Source organism: Tachyglossus aculeatus, chromosome 15 (assembly GCF_015852505.1).
Source record: "Tachyglossus aculeatus isolate mTacAcu1 chromosome 15, mTacAcu1.pri, whole genome shotgun sequence".
Classification (NCBI taxonomy): Eukaryota; Metazoa; Chordata; class Mammalia; order Monotremata; family Tachyglossidae; genus Tachyglossus; species Tachyglossus aculeatus.
The window spans coordinates 5,428,259-5,451,888 of NC_052080.1; the positions used below are offsets into that span (position 1 = coordinate 5,428,259).

The 23,630-nt window shown below is 43.3% G+C and overlaps 1 protein-coding gene across 7 annotated transcripts in view; it reads left to right on the plus strand.

The window, feature by feature from the left end:
• The window catches only part of SCML2 (Scm polycomb group protein like 2), an 84,375-nt gene that overhangs the window by 34,419 nt on the left and 26,326 nt on the right, over window positions 1-23,630 (plus strand). For all 7 annotated transcript variants that reach the window (XM_038757421.1, XM_038757423.1, XM_038757424.1 and 4 more), the window contains 2 exons: window positions 2,519-2,607; window positions 8,922-9,165. In XM_038757421.1, coding sequence (XP_038613349.1) covers window positions 2,519-2,607; window positions 8,922-9,165 — 333 coding nt within the window. The remainder of the gene's footprint in view (window positions 1-2,518; window positions 2,608-8,921; window positions 9,166-23,630) is intronic.

Below are 23,630 nucleotides of genomic sequence, written 5' to 3' on the forward strand. Positions count from 1 at the left end.
TCCTGACTCTTAGGCCCGTGGTCTGTCCTCCGGACCACACTGCTTCTTCCTCCCACTGTAGACTGTGAACCTCATGTGGGACAGGGACTGTGTCCACCCTCAGAAACTGGTATCTACCCTCATGCTTAAAACAGTGCTTGACACATAGTCAGCATTTTACAAATACCATAAAAAACCTGGGTTTAAATAACAGTGCTGTCCTCCTCACTGTGCCTCATTCTTGTCTGTCCTGCCATCGATCTCTGGCCTGGCGCTTAGTACAGTGCTCTGCACCCGGTAAGCGCTCAATAAATATGATTGAATGAATGGACTCCTCACTCTCAGCTTCAAGGCTGTCCATCCCCTCGCCCCCCTCCTACCTCTCCTCCCTTCTGTCCTTCTCCAGCCCAGCCCGCACCCCCTGCTCCTCTGCCGCCGCTAACCTCCTCACCGTGCCTCGTTCTCGCCTGTCCCGCCGTCGAACCCCGGCCCACGTCCTTCCCGGGCCTGGAATGCCCTCCCCACTCACATCCGCCAAATTAGCACACTTCCCTCCTTCAAAGCCATATTGAGATTTCACCTCCTCCAGGAGGCCTTCCCAGACTGAGCCCCCCTTCCTCTGCTCCTCCTCCCCTCCCCATTGCCCTGATTCGCTCCCTTTGCTCTACCCCCGTAAAGCACTTGTGTATATATCATCATCATCATCAATCGTATTTATTGAGCGCTTACTATGTGCAGAGCACTGTACTAAGCGCTTGGGAAGTACAAATTGGCAACATATAGAGACAGTCCCTACCCAACAGTGGGCTCACAGTCTGAAAGCTAGTCTATAGCCTATAGACTAGCCTATATATAGCCTAGTCTAAATATGTACACATTGATTATTCATTATTCTATTTATATTATTAATGATGTGTGTATATCTATAATTCTATTTATAATGATGCTACTGATGCCTATTTACTTGTTTCGATGTCTATCTCCCCCCTTCTATACTGTAAGCCTGTTGTTGGGCAGGGATTGTCTCTATAGCTGAATTGTACTTTCTAAGTGCTTAGTACAGTGCTCTGCACAGAGCGCTCAATAAATATGATTGAATGAATGAATATACTACATGGGGCAACTTTATCATCCCTGCTCCTTTTTTCTTTGCAAGTTCACATTCGTCTTAATAATAATTCCATCAATGAATGATTTTTATTGAGCACTTACTATATGCAGAGCACTGTACTAAGCTCTTGGGAAAGTACTATACAGCAGAATTAGTGGACACGCTCCCTGTCCATAATGAGCTTTACAGTCTAGAGGGAAATGTAGTTTATATTTCCTTAGGAAATATAACTATCCTTTCTTATTTCTTAATCATCTGTCAGGTTCTTGGTATTCATTTTGATAACAATTTGCACAAAATTGAGAAAGAACTTATACTGGAAACGCACAAGTTGGGAGACTGTAAGCTCGTTGTGTGCGGGGAATGTGTCTTTATTATTGTATTGTACTCTCCCAAATGCTTAGTACAGTGCTTTGCGCGCAATAAATACATTTGAATGAATGAATGAGCGAACCATATTCTCCTTATGTTTTCTTAATTGATGCTCTTTTGGTGTTTGGTACAAAGGAAAGACATTTCCTTTTTTAATGCATACTCATTCTTTTTTGGGGGGTGGGGTGTAGGTCATTATCTTTTGGTCTTTGGAGAGTTTGTGTAAACATTCAATGTAATAATACCCATACATTTTTTTAGTTGTAGAAAGACATTTACTCAAAGATAACCTGCTTTATTCTTGGTCCCTTGCTAGTTAATAATTTCCCTCTGCCGAGAAACATTCCATCCAAGAAAAACGCTAGTGTAAATTTAGACATTTTTCTGTCTAGCAGTAGGTAGCTCCAGGGTATAAAGAAGAATCAGAACAGCTGTGCTTCTCTTTTGTGTGACTTTGGGTGAGTCACTTGACTTCTCGGTGTCTGTTACCTCATCTATGAAATGGGGATTCGGATTCACATCCACCGTGCCCAAGCCGATTACCTTGTGTCTGTTCCAGCGCCTAATACAGTGCCCGGCACACAGTAAGTGCTTAATAAATACCATAAAAAGCAAAAAGACAAAAAAAGTGATGCAGATAGAGGAAAAAGATCAGCAAAATGAAATTATGGAGGAGATCTAAAGAGAAGTGCTTGCCCAACAGTTTACCCCTGATTAAAAAAAATCCTTTTGGTTGTGAATCTCCTGCATTTTTAGTTTATAGTTTATCTCCCCCTTTTAGACTGTGAGCCCACTGTTGGGTAGGGACTGTCTCTATATGTTGCCAACTTGTACTTCCCAAGCGCTTAGTACAGTGCTCTGCACACAGTAAGCGCTCAAGAAATACGATTGATGATGATGATCACCCACATCTTTCTCCCTTTGCCCTCCCACCCCCTTCCCTTCCAAATCAAAGAAGTTCGGGTGAGGAATGTCTTGTACTGGTCTCCTTGCTAAAAATTGTTTTTAAATGTCAGAGTGGGATTCTTACTTAAAGTACTATTTTGTACTGAACAGGGTTCCAGATGAATGCGTCATCTTGGCCGATGTTCCTCCTGAGAACTCTAAATGGGGCAGAAATGGCACCAGCGACATGCTTTAAGAAGGTAAGAAGAAGTCGTCAGTTAGTGAAAAAACTTCTATATCAAATGAGTCATGATTTTGCTTACTGCTTATGCTTGTTGTCCTTACAATTTTCACCATCTCTACATAATTCTTGTCTGCCTCCCCTCTTAGATGGTAAGCTTGGGGTCGGGGAGCATGTGCTTTGCTCCCTTTGTGCTCTCCTAAGTGCTTAGTACAGTGTCCAGCCCCTTTGTACTCTCCTAAGCACTTAGTATAGTGTCCAGCCCTTGCTAAGGGTTCAGTAATTGCTGCTGCTTGATCCCAGAATTCCATATTTTCCTTCCCTAGATGGAAATAAAATAGCAGGAGTGCCATTTTAAAACCATCTCGATCTGACACGGCAAGTGAAAAGACAATCAGTCAATGGTATTTATTGAGCACTTATTTTGTGCAGGGCATTGCACTAAACACTTAGGAGAGTACAGTAAAACATAGTTAAAGAAGATATGATCCACTGCTTCGGGGTGTCTTTTCTCCCACCTTTTTTCCATGTGTGCTCTAAGGAAGGTATGTGCTAAGGAGCTCTGTTTGCTTTTTCTGATCAAGTGTATTTATTGAGCGCTTACTGTGTGCAGAGCACTGTACTAAGCACTTGGGAGAGTACAGAATAACAGAATTGGTAGACATATTATTATTATTATGGTGTTAAGCACTTTCTATGTGCCAAGCACTGTTCTAAGCGCTGGGGGAGATAGAGGGTGATCAGGTCGTCCCACGTGGGGCTCACAGTTTTAATCCCCATTTTCCAGATGAGTTAACTGAGGCACGGCGAAGTGAAGTGGCTTGCCGAAGGTCACACAGCAGACAAGTGGCAGAGCTGGGACTAGAACACGTTCTCTGAATCCCAAGCCCGTGCTCTTGCCACTAAGCCACGCTGCTTCTCTTTCCCTGCCCACAAGGAGTTTGCAGTCTAGATGTATCTCCTCGCTTCTTCGTAGTCACTAATTTTTATCGGAAGGGGACAGTGGTGAAAGAACAGATAGAGCAAGAGAATTTAGAAACTTACTGGAGTAGTTTTAGCGTAGCGAGGGACCATTTAAAAATGAACCATCCTCTTAGTCCCCTAGATAAAATTCTTGCCAACTCTCTTATAATGGCTGCACTTCATTTCAGTTAATGTAATATATGGGAATGAGTTCAAAGAATAGTTGATAAGACAGTGCATAAGAGATGTAATCATGTTTTTATGTTGGAGAAACTATAGGCAAGGAGGACGTAAGTACAGTTGAGCCTAGACTACAGTTTGGAATCTCTTACTTCTTCCCAAATTGCGTTTTCATACCAGGTAAAGTTTGATCAGAATTATAGTCTAGATGAAGTAAATCTCACTGTTGCTGTGTGGTTTTGGGGTGGGATCCAAAAAAACAGTGTTCTAAGAAGTCTCGAGGTTAAATGGATCTAGTTCGTTTGGGTGGAAATATAGAGTTGAATTTGCTTAAAAGAACCGCTGTTATAATATTTTGATCAGCGTTAAAGAAAAGTGTGGGGCCTTGTGAGGAAGCAGTGCGGTGGGTAGTGGACTTCTGTTGCTAATCTAATTCAAAAGAGCTGCCCTTCTTTGGAAGAGCCACTTGTGGGCTAGTACGATAAATACGACCGAATGAACAGTACCTGTCAAATGGGAAGGATGACTCTCAGCAATGGAGCCTTGTAGTTATTTGATAAGTCTTCTTGAGTACAGATGTTCCTCTAGAGTGTAAGCTCGTTACAGGCAGCGAATGTGTCTGATAATTCTAATTCTAACGCTAATTCTCTTCTGTCGTCCTCTCCCAAGTGTGTAATACAGAGCCTGGCACATAGAAAGTGCTCAATAAATACCATTGGCATCTTGGAGCTAGAGCGGGCCTTTCCCGCCTCCCGAAGAGGAGCACTGTCGGGGAAGGAATAGGCAGCTGGAGGAAGCAGCGTGGCGTAATGGCTAGAGCACGGGTATGGAGTCAGAAGGTCATGGGTTCTAATCCAGGATCCACCACTTATCTGCTGTGTGGCCTTGGGCAGGTCACTTCACTTCTCTGGGCCTCAGTTCCCTCATCTGGAAAATGGGAATTCACTCATTGTCATTTATTGAGTGCTTACTGTGCAGAGCACCGTACTAAGCACTTAGTACAATGTTGTGCACAAGGTAAGTGCTCAATAAATACAACTGAGTGAATACTAATTTGAAACTGTGGGCCCCTTGTGGGACAGGGACTGTATCCAACCCAATTTTCTTGGATCTACCTCAATGCTTATTATGGTACCTGACACACAGTAGGCAATCAATCGTATTTATTGAGCGCTTACTGTGTGCAGAGCACTGTACTAAGCGCTTGGGAAGTACAAGTTGGCAACATATAGAGACGGTCCCTACCCAACAGTGGGCTCACAGTCTAGAAGGCACTTAACAAACGCCACAATTATTATTATTACTATTATTATTACAATGTTTATATATTTTATATGTATAGTATATATTATTAGAGTGCACCTGCCACTCTAGCTGGGCACCAACCCGTGGGCCAAGATAATAATGATGGTATTTGTTAAGCGCTTACTGTGTGCCAGGCACTGTTCTAAGCACTGGGGTAGATGCAAGCAAATTGAGTTGAACACAGTCCCCGTCCCTTGGGGTTCACAAGCTCAACCCCCATTTTCCAGTTGAGGTAATCGAGGCCCTGAGAAGTGAAGCGACTTGCCCAAGGTCACCCAGCAGACAAGGGGCGGAACAGGGATTAGAACCCATGACCTTCCGACTCTCAGGCCAGTGCTCTGCCCCCTAGGCCACAGGTGTTCAAAACCTGAACCAGTGGGGCTCAGACCAGCACAGTCAAACTGAATCAGTCTCTAGATGTTTCCGACTTGTACTTCCCAAATGCTTAGTACAGTGCTCTGCACACAGTAAGCGCTCAATAAATACGATTGAATGAATGAATCAGGCTCAGGTGGGCTAGCTTGTTGTCCCTTCCTGTTGCCCGAGTCCCACTGGGGAGGGGGTAGCGAGGGAGGAAGGGGCTTCTCCGTTTTTAGGGGGTCAGTCCCGCTGGAGAGGATACCCGACCCCAGGGGATTCATTCATTCATTCAGTTGTATTTATTGAGCGCTTACTGTGTGCAGAGCACTGGACTAAGCGCTTGGGAAGTACAAGTTGGCAACATATAGAGACAGTCCCTACCCAACAGTGGGCTCACAGTCTAGAAGGGGGAGACAGAGAACAAAGCCAAACATATTAACGAAATAAAATAAATAGAATAAATATGTACAAGTAAAATAGAGTAATAAATCCGTACAAACATATATACATATATACAGGTGCTGTGGGGAAGGGAAGGAGGTAAGGCGGGGGGGATGGAGGGGGGAGAGGAAAGAGGGGGCTCAGTCTGGGAAGACCTCCTGGAGGAGGTGAGCTCTCAGTAAGGATTATGAGTTTATATTGGCCTCCTGCTGTTAATGGAGCCGTAGACCAATCTGGAAATTAGGCTGGACTTGGAAATTTTTAATGGGAGCCAGAGGACCTCGGTTTGAATCCCGGCTCCACTACCCGTTGGCTTTGTGACCTTGAGCAAGTCATTCCACTTCCCTGTGCCTCAGCTACCTCATCTGTGAAATGGAAAGTGAGATTGGGAGCCCCGTGGGGGCCATGGACTCTGTCCAGTCTGATTATCTTGTATCTACCCCAGTGCTTAGAATGGTGCTTGCTGCATAGAAAATGCTCAACAAATTTCCATTTTTTTTTTTAAAAAACACGGTTCACTATTTGCTTGTTTTGTTTCTTTAGACAAGCCGTTTAACTTTTGTTCCTCAGTTTCCTCATCTGTAAAATGGTGACTCAATCCCTGTTCTCTCTGTTCTTCAGATTGTGAGCCCTTTGTGGGGCAGTCTCAGACTGGATTGTCTTGTATGTACCCCAGCACCTAGTACGGCGCTCGGCACAGAGTAAATGCTTAAATACCACTGTTATTATCAATAATAATAATTTAAGCCGCCCCGTGGGGCTCACGCTGGATACCACTGACTTAGGTCATGTTGTGCCCTGGAAACCCAGCTTGGGTCAAGCTTTTGCTGGTAGTGTTCATCCTCAAATACAGAGCACTTTAAAGCACTCAGTCACCTTGCCTTCTCCTACCTCAACTTGCTACTCTCCTACTACAACCCATCCCAAATAGTTTGCCCTTCATACTGTACCTCGATCTCACCTTGGAGCAGCGTGGCTCAGTGGAAAGAGCGCGGGCTTTGGAGTCAGAGGTCATGGGTTCGAATCCCAACTCCCCCACATGTCTGCTGTGTGACCTTGGGCAAGTCACTTAACTTCTCTGAGCCTCAGTTACCTCGTCTGTAAAATGGGGATTAAGACCGTGAGCCCCACATGGGACAACTTGATCACCTTGTAACCCCCCAGCGCTTAGAACAGTGCTCTGCACATAGTAAGCGCTTCATAAATGCCATCATTATTATTATTATTATTATTATTACCAACATCTTGCCTCGGGCTTGGAACTCCCACTCTCTTTATATCCCACCAACAAGTTCTCTCCCCACCTTCAAAGCTGTATTGAGGGCCCATCTCCTCCAAGAGGCCTTCCCCGACTAAGCCCTCCTTTCTTCTTCTCCCATTCCCTTCTGTATCACCTAGAGAAGCAGTGTGGCTCAGTGGAAAGAGTCAGAGGTCAAGGGTTCAAATCTCAGCTCCACCAATTGTCAGCTGTGTGACTTTGGGCAAGTCACTGAACTTCTCTGTGCCTCAGTTACCTCATTTGTATAATGGGAATTAAGACTGTGAGCCCCATGAGGGACAACCTGATCACCTTGTAACCTCCCCCGCACTTAGAACAGTCCTTTGCACATAGTAAGCTCTTAATAAATGCCATTATTATTATTATTATTATTATTACCTTGACTTGCTCCTTTTATTCATTCCCCTCTCCCAGCCCCACTGCACTTATGCACATATCTGTTATTTATATTAGTGTCTGTCTCCCCTTCTAATCTCAGTGTGGGCAGGGAATATATCTGTTATATTGTACATATCTGTAATCTTATATTAATGCCTGTCTCCCCTTCTAATCTCAGTGTGGGCAGGGAATATATCTGTTATATTGTACTCTCCCAAGGGCTTAGAATAATAATAATAATGATGGTATTTGTTAAGCACTTACTATGTGCAAAGCACTGTTCTAAGCGCTGAACAGTGCTCTGCACACTGTGCTCAATAAATACGACTGACCCAGCAACACATCTTTAGAAGATTGTCCAAAGTCCCAATTAAAAGTAGCCCCACAATAAATGTGTGAATTTAAGGGAAATACATTAGTTTAAAAATAAAATCGTATTTTCCTTTATTCCTTTGTTCCGTGGCATTAGTAGTGATATAGCCGAGGCCGTTCGTGAAACTCCTATACCAAACTGATTTGATATTTTGGAAATACATTAACTTTCTCAGATCACTGGGCTATGTAGTAAATTGCATATAGTTTCCCAGTGACCTGAGTGAGTTTAAGCGATTGTTCATCTAGTTCACTCATGTCATCTGAGTATTTCAGTGGTATTTTAGAAATACCATGGGTCTTTAGACTGTAAGCCCCTCATGGATAGGAAATGTGTTTATGAACTATTTTGTATTGTACTCTCCCAAATGCTCAGTTCAGTTCTCTCCACACAGAAAGCACTCAGTAAATAGGATTGATTGATTTTTGTGATATCCAGCCAGGCAGATAAGTAGTACCTCTATCTCAAATGAAGGGACTGAAATATTTTTTTCAAGAGAAAACAGCATTACTGTTGAGCAGGAATAGTATCAAAATCTTTGATTTTCCTCTCTGGTGGCCGATTTTTTTACTCTACTTTTTTTTGCATCAAGCAGCTAACTTCATCCTCCAAGATTCGCTGCCTTCTTGATAGTTCCTGAGGCCAGTGATGCGCAAAAATGAGAATTTCTTAAAAAAGAAAAATCACAAGGCAACTTTGGTGTCTTGCATTGATCAAGCCACTGTACTTCTGCTCCGCTGAAGTCCTGCCATCTTTTGAAGGGTGATAGGGGATGTTGGAGCAGAAGCTCGGTAAGGGTGGTGAAGCAAAGGCAAAAACTGGAGCTTTTAGCCATGAACAGGGCAGCTTGGTGTGGCTTGGCTTTTTTTTTTTTTTTTTTTGCACAATACTGCCGGGATTATGGGTCCCTTAGGGTGAATTTAACCATCCATGCTGTGTTCTTTGCATACAAAGGACAGCCGTTCAGTACATATCACTCACCCACCCACCATTTTAGCCGTTCTAGGTGGGTCATCTCAGCATATAAAGTTTGGTGTTCTGTCTTGTTTTGTAGGAACCTCCAAAGCCAGCCCCCAACCATTTTAAAGCAGGGATGAAACTGGAAGCAATAGACAAAAAGAATCCTTATTTGATCTGCCCAGCCACCATTGGAGATGTGAAAGGAGATGAGGTTTTCGTTACATTTGATGGCTGGAGAGGAGCGTTCGATTACTGGTGCAAGTACGATTCCCGAGATATCTTCCCCGTCGGATGGTGTAACTTGACGGGCGATGCGTTACAGCCACCAGGAAGTAATGGTAAAGAATCTGTTTTCATATATACCTCTAACAGCCCAGAGCTAATCTTTTCTGCTCAGTGGTTTAGAAGTCCCTCAGCTTTGTGGTTTGATACACATTTATATAAGCTCAACAGTGGTACGTGAAAGTATTTGTACAATGGGTATTAGTGCTCTGAAACAAGTAGCACTTTTGTATTCTAAATGTTCTTGCTCTTGGTCCTATTTACATTATCTTTATTTCTGATGTGGATTAAGACAAACCTCAAAAAAAAGGATTGTCAGATTACTTCCGACCACATACTTTAGCGGCTCAGTGAGGAAGGAGTGTGCCAGAGGTGGTCCGTAGGGTGAAAAGGAGGTAAGGAAAAAAAAGAGATGGAGTCAGAGGGAGAGAAGGGAGGAACTAAATTTGCATTTCCAACTGATGTTGTATGAAGATTGTTTGAAAAGTCCGCAGGGCAAACCGTTTTTTTTTCTTCCATCATTGGCCAGCAGACTAGAGATCAGGATCCATTTTCTTAGGAGTGCTCAGATTCACTTGAATAGCCTGAGCAACCAGTACAGATCGGTGGCATGCTTCACGCACATTAGGTAGCGTCTCCAATCTGAAATGAACACAGAGGATCTCTTCAGTCAGTGGGATTTATTGAGTGTTACTGCGTGCAGAGCTCTGTTTCTAAGGGTTTGGAAGAGTATAACGGGAGACACGATCCCTGCACACAAGAAGTTTGCAGGCTAAGGGGGGAGACTAGACAGTTGAAAGAAATTAGATATGTGCATATAAGTGGTGAGGCTGGGAGACTCGTTCCCTGCCCACAACGAGCTTATAGTGTAGGTGGATAATAATAATAACAATTATGGTGTTTGTTACTATGTGCCAAGCACTATTCTAAGCACTGGGGTAGATATTGGGTATTCAGGTTGTCCCACGTGGGGCTCACAGTTTTAATCCCCATTTACAGATGAGGTAACTGGGGCATAGAGAAGGTAAGTGACTTGCCCATTGTCACCCAGCAGACAAGTGGCAGAGCCGGAATTAGAACCCATGCCCCCTGACTCCCAAGCCTGGGCTCTTTCCACTAAGCTGTGCTCCTTCTCAAGCAGTGGAGGTTTTCAGTGGGGAGACATGGACGTAGGGGTTTTTTTTGGTTTTGTTCTTTGTTTTTTTTTAAATGATCCGGGCGGTAGGCTGAAGAGTGGAAAGACAGAAGGTCGGTGAGAAGGCCGACGCATTAGTCAAAGCGGGGTAGGATAAGTGCTTGGTTTGTGCATGCTTGCAATGGAGAGGAAAGGGAGGATTCTAGCAACGTTGTGAAGGTAGAACCGACAGGATTTGGCGGCAGATTGAGCATGTGGGTTGACTGTGAGAGATGAGTCAAGAGGATAATGTCAGCCTAATGCTCAAAGCACCTTTCAACCAGCCCCTGTGATCTGCATTTATTCTTTGAGGAGAACAAGGTGTCAAGTAAAGCGGTCTGTTTCTAGAGTAGGCGGCACCGAGCAGTGTTTTCTAATGGAGTGTGAACACATGGGAAACTTACAGGGAGTTTAGCGGCTAGAAGGGGAAACAGACATTAAAATAAATTGCAGGGGAAATGGCAGGGTATAAGGATATGTACATAAGTACCGTGGAGCGGAAGGTGGGGTGAATGTGAAGAGAAGCAGCGTGACCTGATGGATAGAGCCCGGGCCTGGGAGTTAGAAGGACGTGGGTTCTAATGCTGGCGGGCGAGGTGGCCGAGCTGGCATTAGAACCCAGTCTGCCGGACCATGGCCGTCCCCAACTTCAAACCCCCCAAACCCTCCTCCTCCAGGAGGAGACTAATTCCCATTGCCCAACCCCATCACCCCAACATCCACCTGTGGCACGTATGTAAGCATCAGTGATTTAGTTATTCACATTTTCCATTTACTTCATTCTCAGCCGTATCTGCTTTTTCCTCCCGTTTCCCATTTCTACATCCAAAGACGTAGGCATCTTTGTCTCTCTTACCGTTAGGCTGTAAATCAATCAATCAATCAATCGTATTTATTGAGCGCTTACTATGTGCAGAGCACTGTACTAAGCGTTTGGGAAGTACAAATTGTAAATGCCTTAAAGCTAAGGACTGTGCCTTTTATTTTTATTTTTTAATCTTTTTTATGGTATTTAGGTGCCTACTGTGTACCAGGCACTGTACTAAACACTGGGAGAGATACAAGTTAATAAGATTGGACACAGTCCACGTCCCACAAGGGGCTCACAGTGGCTTAGTGGAAAGAGCCTGGGCTTGGAAGTCAGAGATCTTGGGTTCTAATCCTGGCTCTGCCACTTGTCAGCTGTGTGACTTTGGGCAAGTCACTTCGCTTCTCTGTGCCTCAATTCCCTAATCTGTAAAATGGGGATTAACACTGTGAGCGCCACATGGGACAACCTGATAACCTTGTATCTACCCCTGCGCTTAGAACAGTGTTTGACACATAGTAATCTCTTAACAAATGCCATCATTATTATTATTATTATTATTATTACCCATTTTACTGTCCTCTTTTGCTCACCTTATACAGTGCCATGCATGCACATTGTAAATGCTCAGGATATACTGTTGATTGCTTGGTTTATACTGCTCTGCAGGGAAGCGGTGCGGCCAAGGGGAAAGAGCGAGGACTTGGGTTCCGATTCCGGCTCTGCCACTGGTCAGCTGTGTGACCTTATGCTTCACTTCTCTGGGCCTCAGTTCCCTCATCTACAAAATGGGGATTCAATAAAGGTTCTCCATCTGTGATCCCCATGTGAGACCTGATGATCTTGTACCTACCCCAGCATCAGGTACAGTGCTTGGCGCATAGTAAGCACTTAACAAATACCACAGTTTTTATGTAAGCAGCAACGTGAATGTAGATGGGTAAGATCATGGCTGCAGTGTGGCTCAGGGGAAAAAGCCTGGGCTTTGGAGTCAGAGGTCATGGGTTCAAATCCTGCCTCCGCCAATTGTCAGCTGTGTGACTTTGGGCAAGTCACTTCACTTCTCTGTGCCTCAATTACCTCATCCGTAAAATGGGGATTAAGACTGTGAGCCCCCCCCCCGCCCCCATGGAACAACCTGATCACCTTGTATCCCCCCAGCACTTAGTGCTTTGCACGTAGTAAGCGCTTAACAAATACCGTTATTATTATTGTGGGTAGGGAATGTGTCTGTTTATTGTTGTATTATGGTATTTATTAAGCACTTTGTGCCAGGCACTGTACTAAGTGCTTGTATACTTGTGTCATACTCTCCCAAGCGCTCAATACAGTGCTCAGCACACAGTAAGTGCTTGATAAATACAATCGAATGAATCCGTAGCAACCTTGCTATCATGCAGCGTGGCGCAGTGGGAAGATCCCAGGCTTGGGAGTCAGAGGTTGTGGGTTCTAATCCCGGCTCCGCCACTTGTCAGCTGTGTGACTTTGGGCAAGCCACTTCACTGCTCTGGGCCTCAGTTACCTCTTCTGTAAAATGGGGATTGAGACTGTGAGCCCCACGTGGGGCAGCGCGATTCCCTTGTATCTACCCCAGTGCTTAGAACAGTGCTCAGCGCATAGTAAGCGCTTAACAGATGCCATCATCGTCATCATCATGTGTGCCGCCGTGGATTGTGGGACCACCCCCCAGATGCAGGACTGGGGGCATTTCAGCTGCCAGGGTTTTGGGGTGGGGTGAGGAAGAAGCAACAACCATGTGAGCCTCAACCTGTGCCTTCGCCGTTGACCTGATCCTTGGAAGAGAGGCGGGCTGCCAGCCACCTGAGGCTTTCCTCGGACCCCGCCCCAGCCAGCCTTGGGGACCACCTCGACGTTTAGAGCACTGGTCAGGCGCCAGTGGACTCTAAGGAATGAGGAGACTGAAATCTGCTCCTTTAACCACAATAGAGCACAGTCCTGGGAGTCCGAAGGACCTGGCTTCTAATCCCGACTCGGCGGCTCGTTTGCCCACTGGCAAGCCACTTCATTTTCATTCATTCATTCAATCGTATTTATTGAGCACTTCCTGAGTGCAGAACACTGTACTAAGTGCTTGGGAAGTACAAGTTGGCAACATCTAGAGATGGTCCCTACCCAACAACGGGCTCAATCAATCAATCAATCAATCAGTCGTATTTATTGAGCGCTTACTGTGTGCAGAGCACTGTACTCAGCGCTTGGGAAGTCCAAGTTGGCAACATCTAGGGATGGTCCCTACCCAGCAGCGGGCTCACAGTCTAGAAGGGGGAGACAGACAACAAAACATGTGGACAGGTGCCAAGTCGTCGGAACAAACAGAATTAAAGCAAATGCACATCATTAACAAAATAAATAGAATTGTAAAGATGTACAAGTAGAGTAGTAGATCTGTACAAACATATATACAGGTGCTGTGGGGAGGGGAAGGAGGTAGGGCGGGGGGATAGGGAAGAGGAGAGGAAAAAGGGGACTCAGTCTGGGAAGGCCTCCTGGAGGAAGTGAGCTCTCAGTAGGGCTTTAAAGGGAAGAAGAGAGCGAGCTTGGTGGATGTGTGGAGGGAGGGCATTCCAGGCCAGCGGGAGGACGTGGGCCCAGGGTTGACAGCAGGATAGGTGAGAACAAGGTACAGTGAGGAGGTTAGCGGCTGAGGAGCGGAGGGTGCAGGCTGGGCTGGAGAAGGACAGAAGGGAGGTGAGGGAGGAGGGGGCGAGGGGATGGAGATTCATTTCTCTGGGTCTCAGTTCCCTCATCTGCGAGATGGGGATTCATTCCCTGCTTTCCCTCCTGTTTAGACTGTGAGACCCACTGGGTCCTGATGATCATGAAGATACCCCAGCACATGCTACACTGCTTGACACAAACTAAGCGCTTAAGAAATACCACAGTTATTATTATCGTTCTTTCATTCAATCGTATTTATTATGGGCAGAGCACTGTACTAAGCACTTGGAAAGTACAGTTCGACAACAGAGACAAAGCATCCCTACCGAACAATCAGTAAGTCAATCAATCAATCGTATTTATTGAGCGCTTACTGTGTGCAGAGCACTGCACTTAGCACTTGGGAAGTACAAGTTGGCAACATATAGAGACAGTCCCTACCCAACAGTGGGCTCACAGTCTAGAAGGGGGAGACAGAGAACAAAACCCAACATATTAACAAAATGAAATAAATAGAATAGATATGTACAAGTGAAATCAGTAAAAAAATAAATAGAGTAATAAATATGTACAAACATATATACATATATACAGGTGCTGTGGGGAAGGGAAGGAGGTAATAATGGGCTCACAGTCTAGAAGGGGGGAGGCACAACAAAACAAAACAAGTATTAGTACTACTATCAGAATTCATACTCTCCCAAGCACTTTGTCCAGCACTTTGTGCACACATGCTCAGTAAATGCCATTGATTAATCTACGTCCCTCACGGGGCTCACGGTATTAATCCCCATTTTACAGGTGAGGCAACTGAGGTGCAGAGATGGAGAGGGCTAGAAGTGCCCTGCCTTCTCTACTAGGGACTAGTGGGGCCCACGTTCCTAGAAGAACCCTCAGGGCAGCTTGGGGATCATCATCATCATCTGATGATGATGATGGGGATCTGTAGACTGAGCTCGTCCTCTGGACTGTAAGCTCTTTGTGGGCAGGGAGCACGTCTCCCAGCTACGCTTAGTACAAAGCTCTGCACACAGTAAGTGCTCAATAAATTCCATTTATTCCATTTATTCCATTGATGATGATGGGGAGAAGGAGGAGCAGGAAGAACGGTCCAGAAACAACCCGTAGCTCCTCTTAATGCAGCTGGTGGCTGCTTCATTGGGCCATAGCTTATTGGGATATGGATTTGGGGGCTTAAAATAGTTCGAGAGACTATAGCATGTCCCAGAGTTCCGGACCTTTAGGGAAAAATAATGCTATGATTTTCAAGTTAACCCTGCAGTCCAGGAAGTAAAATGGCCGACAGTTGGGTACACCAATCAAGAAAAGGCATTCTGTTGTGTGATATGAAAAATAGATCCATTCAAAGTAATCCTCTTTTTTTATGGTATTTGTGAGTCACTCTGCGCCGGGCACTTCACTAAGCTCTGGGGTCGACACAAGCTAAGCAGTTTGGACGCAGTCCATGTCCCACATGAGGCTCACGGTATTAATCCCCGCTTTACGAATGAGGTAACTGAGTCACAGAGAAGTAAAACGACTTACCCAGGTTCACGTAACAGGCAAGGGACAGAGCCGGGACGAGAACCCAGGTCTCCAGCGCTTAGAACAGTGCTTTGCACATAGTAAGCGCTTAATAAATGCCATTAACAAGTAATAATAATAATGGAGAAGAGAAAGCAAACACCACCGGGAATTTGGTCCTGGGAATCTTTTACTTCAAGAAGCAGTGTAGCTCAGTGGAAAGGGCACGGGCTTGGGAGTGAGAGGACCTGGGTTCTAATCCTGGCTCCGCCACCTGTCTGCTGTGTGACTTTGGGCTAGTCACTTGACTACTCTGTGGGATAAAGACTGAGCCACACGTGGGACAACCTGGTCACCTTGTATCCCCCCAGCGCTTAGAACAGTGCTTCACACACCGTAAGCACTTAACAGATGCCATCATTATTTATCATTTAGGACCACGAAAATGAGTCCTCGAAGCAGATAACTAGGGTCGATTGCTTGTTAACAGGGAGGCCACCATCAGCCCTCGTGAATATCGGCATTCAGTCAGTCATATTTATTGAGCGCTTACTGTGTGCAGAGGACTGTACTAAGCACTTGGGAGAATACAGTTTAGCAATAAACGGACACATTCCCTGCCCTCAATGAACTTACAAGTGTCACACACGTTATACTGGTCATATAGTGGATCGAAATGACATTACTTTAATTTTCTTTAGCATTCATTCCCAGAGTGCCTTTAGACTCAGCGGAAAGACAGGAGTTTCACGTAACTGATCTGTGGTATTTATTGAGCGCTTACTATCAGTCAGTCATATTTATTGAGCATTTCCTGTGTGCAGAGCACTGTACAAAGTGCATGGGAGAGAACAATACAGCAGACACATTCCCTGCCCACAATGAGCTTACACTGTAGGCTTTTTTTCCATTATAAGTAGCCTCCATCCCTTAAAATCCCTTTTCCCTAATCCCCAATTAGTTTTGCCATATCTCACAATATCAGTATGCATTGTTTGGTCTAGTAGAAATAAATAAAAGACCAATAGGTACATAAGTGCTGTGCGGCTGGGAAGGGGGATGTGTATGAAGGGAGCAAGTCAGGGCAACGCAGAAGGGAGTGGGAGAAGAGGAAAGGAAGATCTAATCCAAGAGTAATGCCTTCCGTAAGACTTCATGTGCAGAGCAATGTACTAAGCGCTTGGGAGAGTACAGTACAACCGAGTCTGTAGACGCGTTCCCTGCCCACAAATAACTCACAGCCTAGAGCGGAAAGCAAGCATTAATATAAATAAATCGATTACGGATGTGGACATAAGTGCTGTGGGGCTGAAGGTGGAGTGAATAAAGAGTGTTTCTTTGAGGGGGTCCTTCCAGAGGGTCCGTCCCCCCCCAAACTGTTCCAAAGCATTTGCATCCCCCCTAATAGATCCCGACACACTGAAATTTCAGATGTGGCAGGAGTCCTAGTTAAACCCACCTCAGGGGCTGGCAATAAAAAAGGACACAGGAGCCCCCGGCTCTGATTTAGAGCCTGGTAGGAAAGACAGGTCAGCTGAAAACCAGAATATTATTATAAAACGGGATAACTGGCCACTCGACAGAATTGATGACTTCCTTTTGGAAGTGTGTTGACAAATAGGGGCCCACCAGATCCAGCGGACCAAAGGGCTGAGTGAGCAAAATATCATTCCATCCAAAGGGAAGGCAAACCAGGAATCTCTAAAGATCGTCACTGGGAAGCAGCGTGGCCTATCATCATCATCAGTCGTATTTATTGAGCGCTTACTATGTGCAGAGCACTGTACTAAGCGCTTGGGAAGTACAAATTGGCAACATATTGGCCTAGTGGATAGAGCACGGGCCTGGGAATCAGGAGAACCTGGGTTCTAATTCCAGCTCTGTCACTCGTCTGTTTGGGTGATCTTAGGCGAGTCACTTGGTTTCTGTTTGCCTCAGTTCCCTCATCTGGAAAATGGGGATTAAGACTGTGAGCCCCATGTGGGACGGGGACTGTGTCCAACCTGACTAGCCTGTATCTGCCCCAGCGCTTAGAACAGTAAGCGCTTTAACAGATACCATGGGGGAAAAAAAAAGATAGGGAACTGATAGACATTTCTGCTTCCATGGCTGTGTACTGACAACTGTAGGCCATTTCAGTATGGGAAGTAAAAACGTTTCAATATTTGCTGCAACCAATAAAAAGCCCATACCCATAATTATAGTATTGAGTGCTTACTAGTAATAATAATGATGGCATTTATTAAGCGCTTACTATGTGCAAAGCACTGTTCTAAGCGCTGAATTATTCTCTGTATTATAGAGAATAATAATATAGATAATAATAATAATACTATAATATAGAGAATATACACCTACTATGTGTTAGGTGATGAGGCGGGTACAAGATAATCATGTCAGACAACATATGTCTCTTCTGGAGCTCACAAATCTGAGCGGGAGAACATTTTACAGATACATATACCCCATTTTACATATACCCCATTTTACAGATGTGGAGAGTGAGGCACAGAGAGGTTGTGACTTGCCCAAGGCCACACATGAAACTAGTGACAGAGGCGAGGTTCAAATCCAGTTCTCCTGAGTCCCAGACACACGTTCTTTTCACAAGCGCTTAGTACAGTGCTCTGCACATAGTAAGTGCTCAGTAAATACGATTGATTGATTGATTAGGCTGCGCCTATTCAGAAAATCATTCATTCATTCAATCGTATATATTGAGCGCTTACTGTGTGCAGACCACTGTACTAAGCGCTTGGGAAGTACAAGTTGGCAACATATAGAGACGGTCCCTACCCAACAGTGGGCTCACAGTCTAGAAGGGGGAGACAGAACAAAACAAAACATATTAACAAAATAAAATAAATAGAATAAATATGCACAAGTAAAAAATAAATCAGTCAATCAGTACTATTTATTGAGTGCTTATTGAATGCAGCAAGCATGCTTTAAACCTTTTTAGTATGACTTCAAAATAGTAATAATTATGGTATTAAGTGCTTACTGTGTGTCAAGCACCGTTCGAAGCGTTGGGGTCGACAGAAGGTAATCTGGTTGTCCCACATGGGGCTCACAGTCTTAATCCGCATTTTACAGATGAGGTATCTTAAGCACAGAGAAGTTAAGTGGTTTGCCCAGGGTCACACAGCAGATAAATGGTGGAGCCGGGAATAGAACCCACATCCTCCGACTCCCAAGCCCATGTTCTTTCCACTAAGCCACGCTGCTTGAACGATCAATTTAGTAACTAAACCGAATTTAATCAGTGCGGAACCTTCTCTAGCATTTTCCATTACCAGTTAGTAAATGCTCCCCAGAAAATATGGTTTCGTCCTAACAATAGGAAGAAAAATACAAAAGGATAATAATTTGAATAAAAGTTATTGGGGATAAAAATATGCAGTTTGAGGGTTGGGGTTTTTTGTCTTGAATGCTTTTTTTTTATTATAAGTAGCCCCCATCCTTTAAAATCCCTTATCCCTAATCTCCAATTAGTTTTGCCATATCTCACAATATCAGTATGCATTGTTTGGTCTGAAAATGGAATTAGCCACTGGAGGGAAGGATTGGACCCTTTTTTTCCCACAGTATTTTACCTAAACCGTAACCATTGTATTTTTATATACAACAGTGAGTTCAAATTTTTATATTCTTAATTCATTTCCTATTGCTCTGAGAGTTTGTAGGACTTTATGTGATAGTTTAAACTGGGCATCTTTTTCTTCCGAGCGATACGCATGTAGAGTTTAAAGTAGTTTGTCTTTTGTAACTGATTTAAAAGCAACAAAAATAAAGTTAGAGCAAAGTTTATTCATCTCCACAATGTGGAAAAACCCATGGAATGTTGAATGAATTGTGGTTTTTCAGTTATGTTGTAGACTATTTCCAATTATATGGATAATGTTCATTTTCCCCAGGCCTTTTTAATTTTTATTACAAGTATTGAATTCTTATTAGTTGTCTGTCCTAGTCTAGAACAGATGCAATGTATACAAATATCCACAAACAAACCTTGAATTTATTATCACAAAGATGAAAGGTGCTAGTGACTATTGTCTCTCTCCTCTTCAACCCCATGCCAGTAATTCACATATTTAAAAAAAAATACAGCTTTGCTTTTTAGGATGACAAAGACTTAATACTGACCTTTAAACAACTATTTCAAGCACTCCCATGTATCTAATACAGAATTTCAGATGTGGTGTGAAGTGATCTGTTATTAATTGTTCCTTGAGAACGATTTACGGGTGTTTTTTTTCCTAATTTAAGTATTTGGTTACTGGCATGTTTTTTATATTGCCTTCTTTTGTTTTTTTTGTGTTAAAAACTTTATGCATCCAGTGTGACTGTTTCAGGCAGTTCAAAATTTGAGGTGCTGATTTTTAAAGAAATGATATTTCAATTTTTTAAGCAACATTTCTTATGTAGCATTCGTTTTCAAAGGTTGTCAGAGGTATGTTGGAAGTGTGTGTGTCTATTGGTTTACATATGTATTAGTAAATATTTTTTCAAGACGTTTCCCTACTTCAAAAGGACAGAAAGTACTCAAGACTTTAAATGAGCAAAGAGCATTTTTTTCAAATATGTTTCTTAAAAAAAAGAAAACTGTGTCCACCCTAAATATTTTCCTACTTTAAAATTCATTAATTAAAACAATTCATTTAATTTTTTAAGATGTACTTTTTACTCCTAATACTCTTTAAAATATAAGCAAATAAATGTATAACACTTACTGTTTTCCTCTCACCATATGGCATAAGAGGTTTAGAGTAACAATGGAGGAGTAATTAATTCATTTGTGAAGTAGGTAAAAATCGTAGAATGATGTTTGAAAACTTAAAAGCATATTTTTTTTTAGTTACAAGTAGACCAAAGTGGCTAGTGCTCAATGTAATGTTCTTCATTACTTAATGATTTGAAAACATTTGACACTTCTTTTGGCATTTTGCCTGGGTTTTAGTTTATGGTGAATTTAGTTTGTATAGCCAGTAAATTTTATCTTAATGGTCTTTGAAGGATTAATGCAGCCCTGTTTTGCGTAAGTGAAATGGTTAGAAACACACCAAAAGTAATTGTTCCCTTAACCCATGAAATTTAAAACATTTGGTATTTTGTTTTTCATTAGAACTCCCTGACAAACGTTTTGTTTTGCTTGTGCAAATGACTGCTTGTGATTCAAAGAAAAGCTACTAGAAAAAACCCCCCCACAAATGTCCCTTTTCCCTTTTAAGAATCCCAGTTAAATAGTGCAGTAATTACAAGCAGGGCCTGGATTTTTTTTTCTCTTTTTCTCTTTCCATTCTTTTCAGTGATATATTTTAACAAGCCCTCTCGAGACTATTAAAATGTCTTAGTTTTTAGAACACGTGGGCCAGTGGCGATATCTTGGTTTACAGATGCAGTGGGCTGCCAGCTAGGGTTTTTGCATGTCTTTTCGTTTCTTTCCAGATTCTGTGACCCAGTGTAACCTTTATGAGCAGGTGACTGATGATCACTGTCACTGCAGCCTGCAGACAATATGTGAATTACTTTAGCAGCCTCCTCGCCTCCCCTTCTTTTCCCTTTCCCCCCTTTCTCCCCCGCTCCTTAAGCCGATAAATGCAAATAGATGCGTTTCCATTTGCCAGTATTTCAGTCCTGCTCAGGCATTATGGGCTTTGTTGTAGACGTGCTTTCTCCAAAAAAAGAAAAAAAAAAAGAGAAAAGCCAAACGTTTCGTGCCTACTGGAAGCAGACGATCAAGCAGAACCTAAGCAACCTTAATGATAAATCCAAGCTTTGGAATATACTTACAGGTAGGAAGCCCCGATAAAGAATTACTTGAGAGCGAGCGAATAGTCGGACCAGAAAATCACCGTCATTGTTAGCTCGTTAGCTTTTGCACCATAAATACAAGCAGTCCTTTTCGGAACAACATCCCAATCAAAAACTTGGTAGGGTTTTCTTTAGGGACTCTGAGCGCGCAGTGTATCCTGTATCCTTTATTTTTAGATGTGGAAAAAAAAGTAAATCTTGGGTCCTTTTAGGAGGTTCAGTTACATTAAGCATAAAGCGATATGAAAGGCATAACCTTTTTTAAAGCAGAAAGGTCGCATTGGATTTTTTCCTGCTGCTGTGTAGAAAGAGGTGATCGAAAGTTAAGTGATACAAAAGTTCGAAAATTGTAGCAAAACGTTTCTGCTAATTTTGTTAATAGTTGGTCAGTCCTTTCTCCTGGTTGCTACGTGGAAATTATAGTGACTATGCAGTGGAGTACCCTCTTAAGCAGTGTATTTTATTATGATGAAACTCATTTTGCAAGAACAGAAAATTTAGCATATTGGATTTTTGTTTGGCATTTAAAATTCAGTCTTTCTAATACAATGCTCATGAATAGGAAGAGACTATACAGAAGGAAAAAGAAACAGTCAATTTTTTAAAGTTGAGGACCCTCTTTCCTTAATTGTTAACAGAATGGGCTTTATTCACATTGGATCTTGGGTCAAATTATTTTTCCCATTTGAAATTGGCAAATGTGAGCGGTATTTCGGAGGCAAATGTGTTCTAGAAAGGAAGGTACCTCCAATGAGGTTGAACAGAAGAGTTTTACAGAGCACATATGGCTAAACAAGGGAAAGCATTTTAAAAGCTGACTTTATTAAGCTTATTCACATTTAATTTCAGTAGCGGCTTGCAACTCTAATCTTTTGCTTTGTTTGTGTGTGTGTTTCCTTGGGCTAAAAAGACACCCAATTGCATAAAATTAGAGTTAAAAATCAAAGGCAAAAAGCCTACGCAATCTAATTTCAATACTTCTAGCTGCTCCTCCAAAGGCCCAGTTATTTCAATTCTGGGACTCATGGAGTAGTTTTAAGGATGAAATAATCGGGATTCATCATCATTTTTAACTATAAATTTTGTGATTATAAACCGCAGCCCAACAGCCAACCTTTGGGCTTGGTGTTTTATACTGTTCTTCGTATTCTAACAACGTATCTTATGATGTATTGCACACATTCCAGGTGCTTTAAAATTTTCCCTCAGCCCCGCAGCACTGGTTTCCATATCTTCAAATTATTTATTTTTATCAGTGCCTGTCTCCCCTCTCTAGACTGTGAGCTCCTGCCCATCAACTCTGTTCCATAGAGAAGCAGCGTGGCTCAGAGAAAAGAGCCCGGGCTTTGGAGTCAGAGGTCGTGGGTTCGAATCCCAGCTCCTCCACGTGTCTGCTGTGTGACCTTGGGCAAGTCACTTCACTTCTCTGCGCCTCAGTTACCTCATCTGTAAAATGGGGATTAAGACTGTGAGCCCCACGTGGGACAACCTGATCACCTTGCATCCCCCCCAGCGCTTAGAACAGTGCTTTGCACATAGTAAGTGCTTAACAAATGCCATTATTATTATTATTACTATTATTATTGAGAAGCCAAATATATAGAGAAGCAGCGTGACTTAGTGGAAAAAGCACGGGCTTGGGAGTCAGAGGTGGTGGGTTCTAATCTTGGCTCCTCCACTTGGCAGCTGTGTAACTTTGGGCAAGTCATCTCTGTGTCTCAGTTACCTCATCTGGAAAATGGGGGGTAGGACTGTGAGCCCCACATGGGACAACCTGATAACCTTGTGTCTATTCCAGCGCTTAGAACAGTGCTTGACACATAGTAACAGCTTAACAGATACCGCCACTATTATTATTATATTGAACTCTCTCAAGCACAAGGTAAGAGCTCAGTAAAGGAAGCACACAAGTTCATCCACTTTGCTGTGTGACCTTGGGCGAGTCGCTCCACTTCCACGTGCTTCAGATACCTCATCTGTAAAATGGGGATGAAGACTGTGAGCCCCATTTGGGACGTGGACTGTGTCCATCCTGATTAGTTTGCATCTATCCCGGTGCTTAATACAGTGCCTGACATGTAATAAGCGCTTAACAAATGCCTTAAAAAACCCTACCGTTCCACTTCATATCTGATAGACCATCACTATCATCCTTCAAAGCGTTATTAAAATCATGTCTCCTCCAAGAGGCCTTTCCTGACTAAGCCCTCATTTTCCCCTCCTCTCTCTCCCTACTGTATCTTCCTTGCAAATTTGCACTCTCTATTTACCCCACTACTGCTCGAATTGTGCTCTGCCAAGAGTTTAGTACAGTATCCCATACACAGTAAGCGCTCAGTAAATGCCATCGATGATGGTGCTGTCTGTAATTTATTTTAATGTCTGTCTCCCTCCCTAGACTGTAATCTCATTGTGAGCAGGGAACTCTGTTGTACTCTCCCAAGCACTCAAGGAACATGATCGGTCGTTTGATATTAAATATGGAAAACCTCACAGCTTCAGCATAAGGGGGATATCGCATC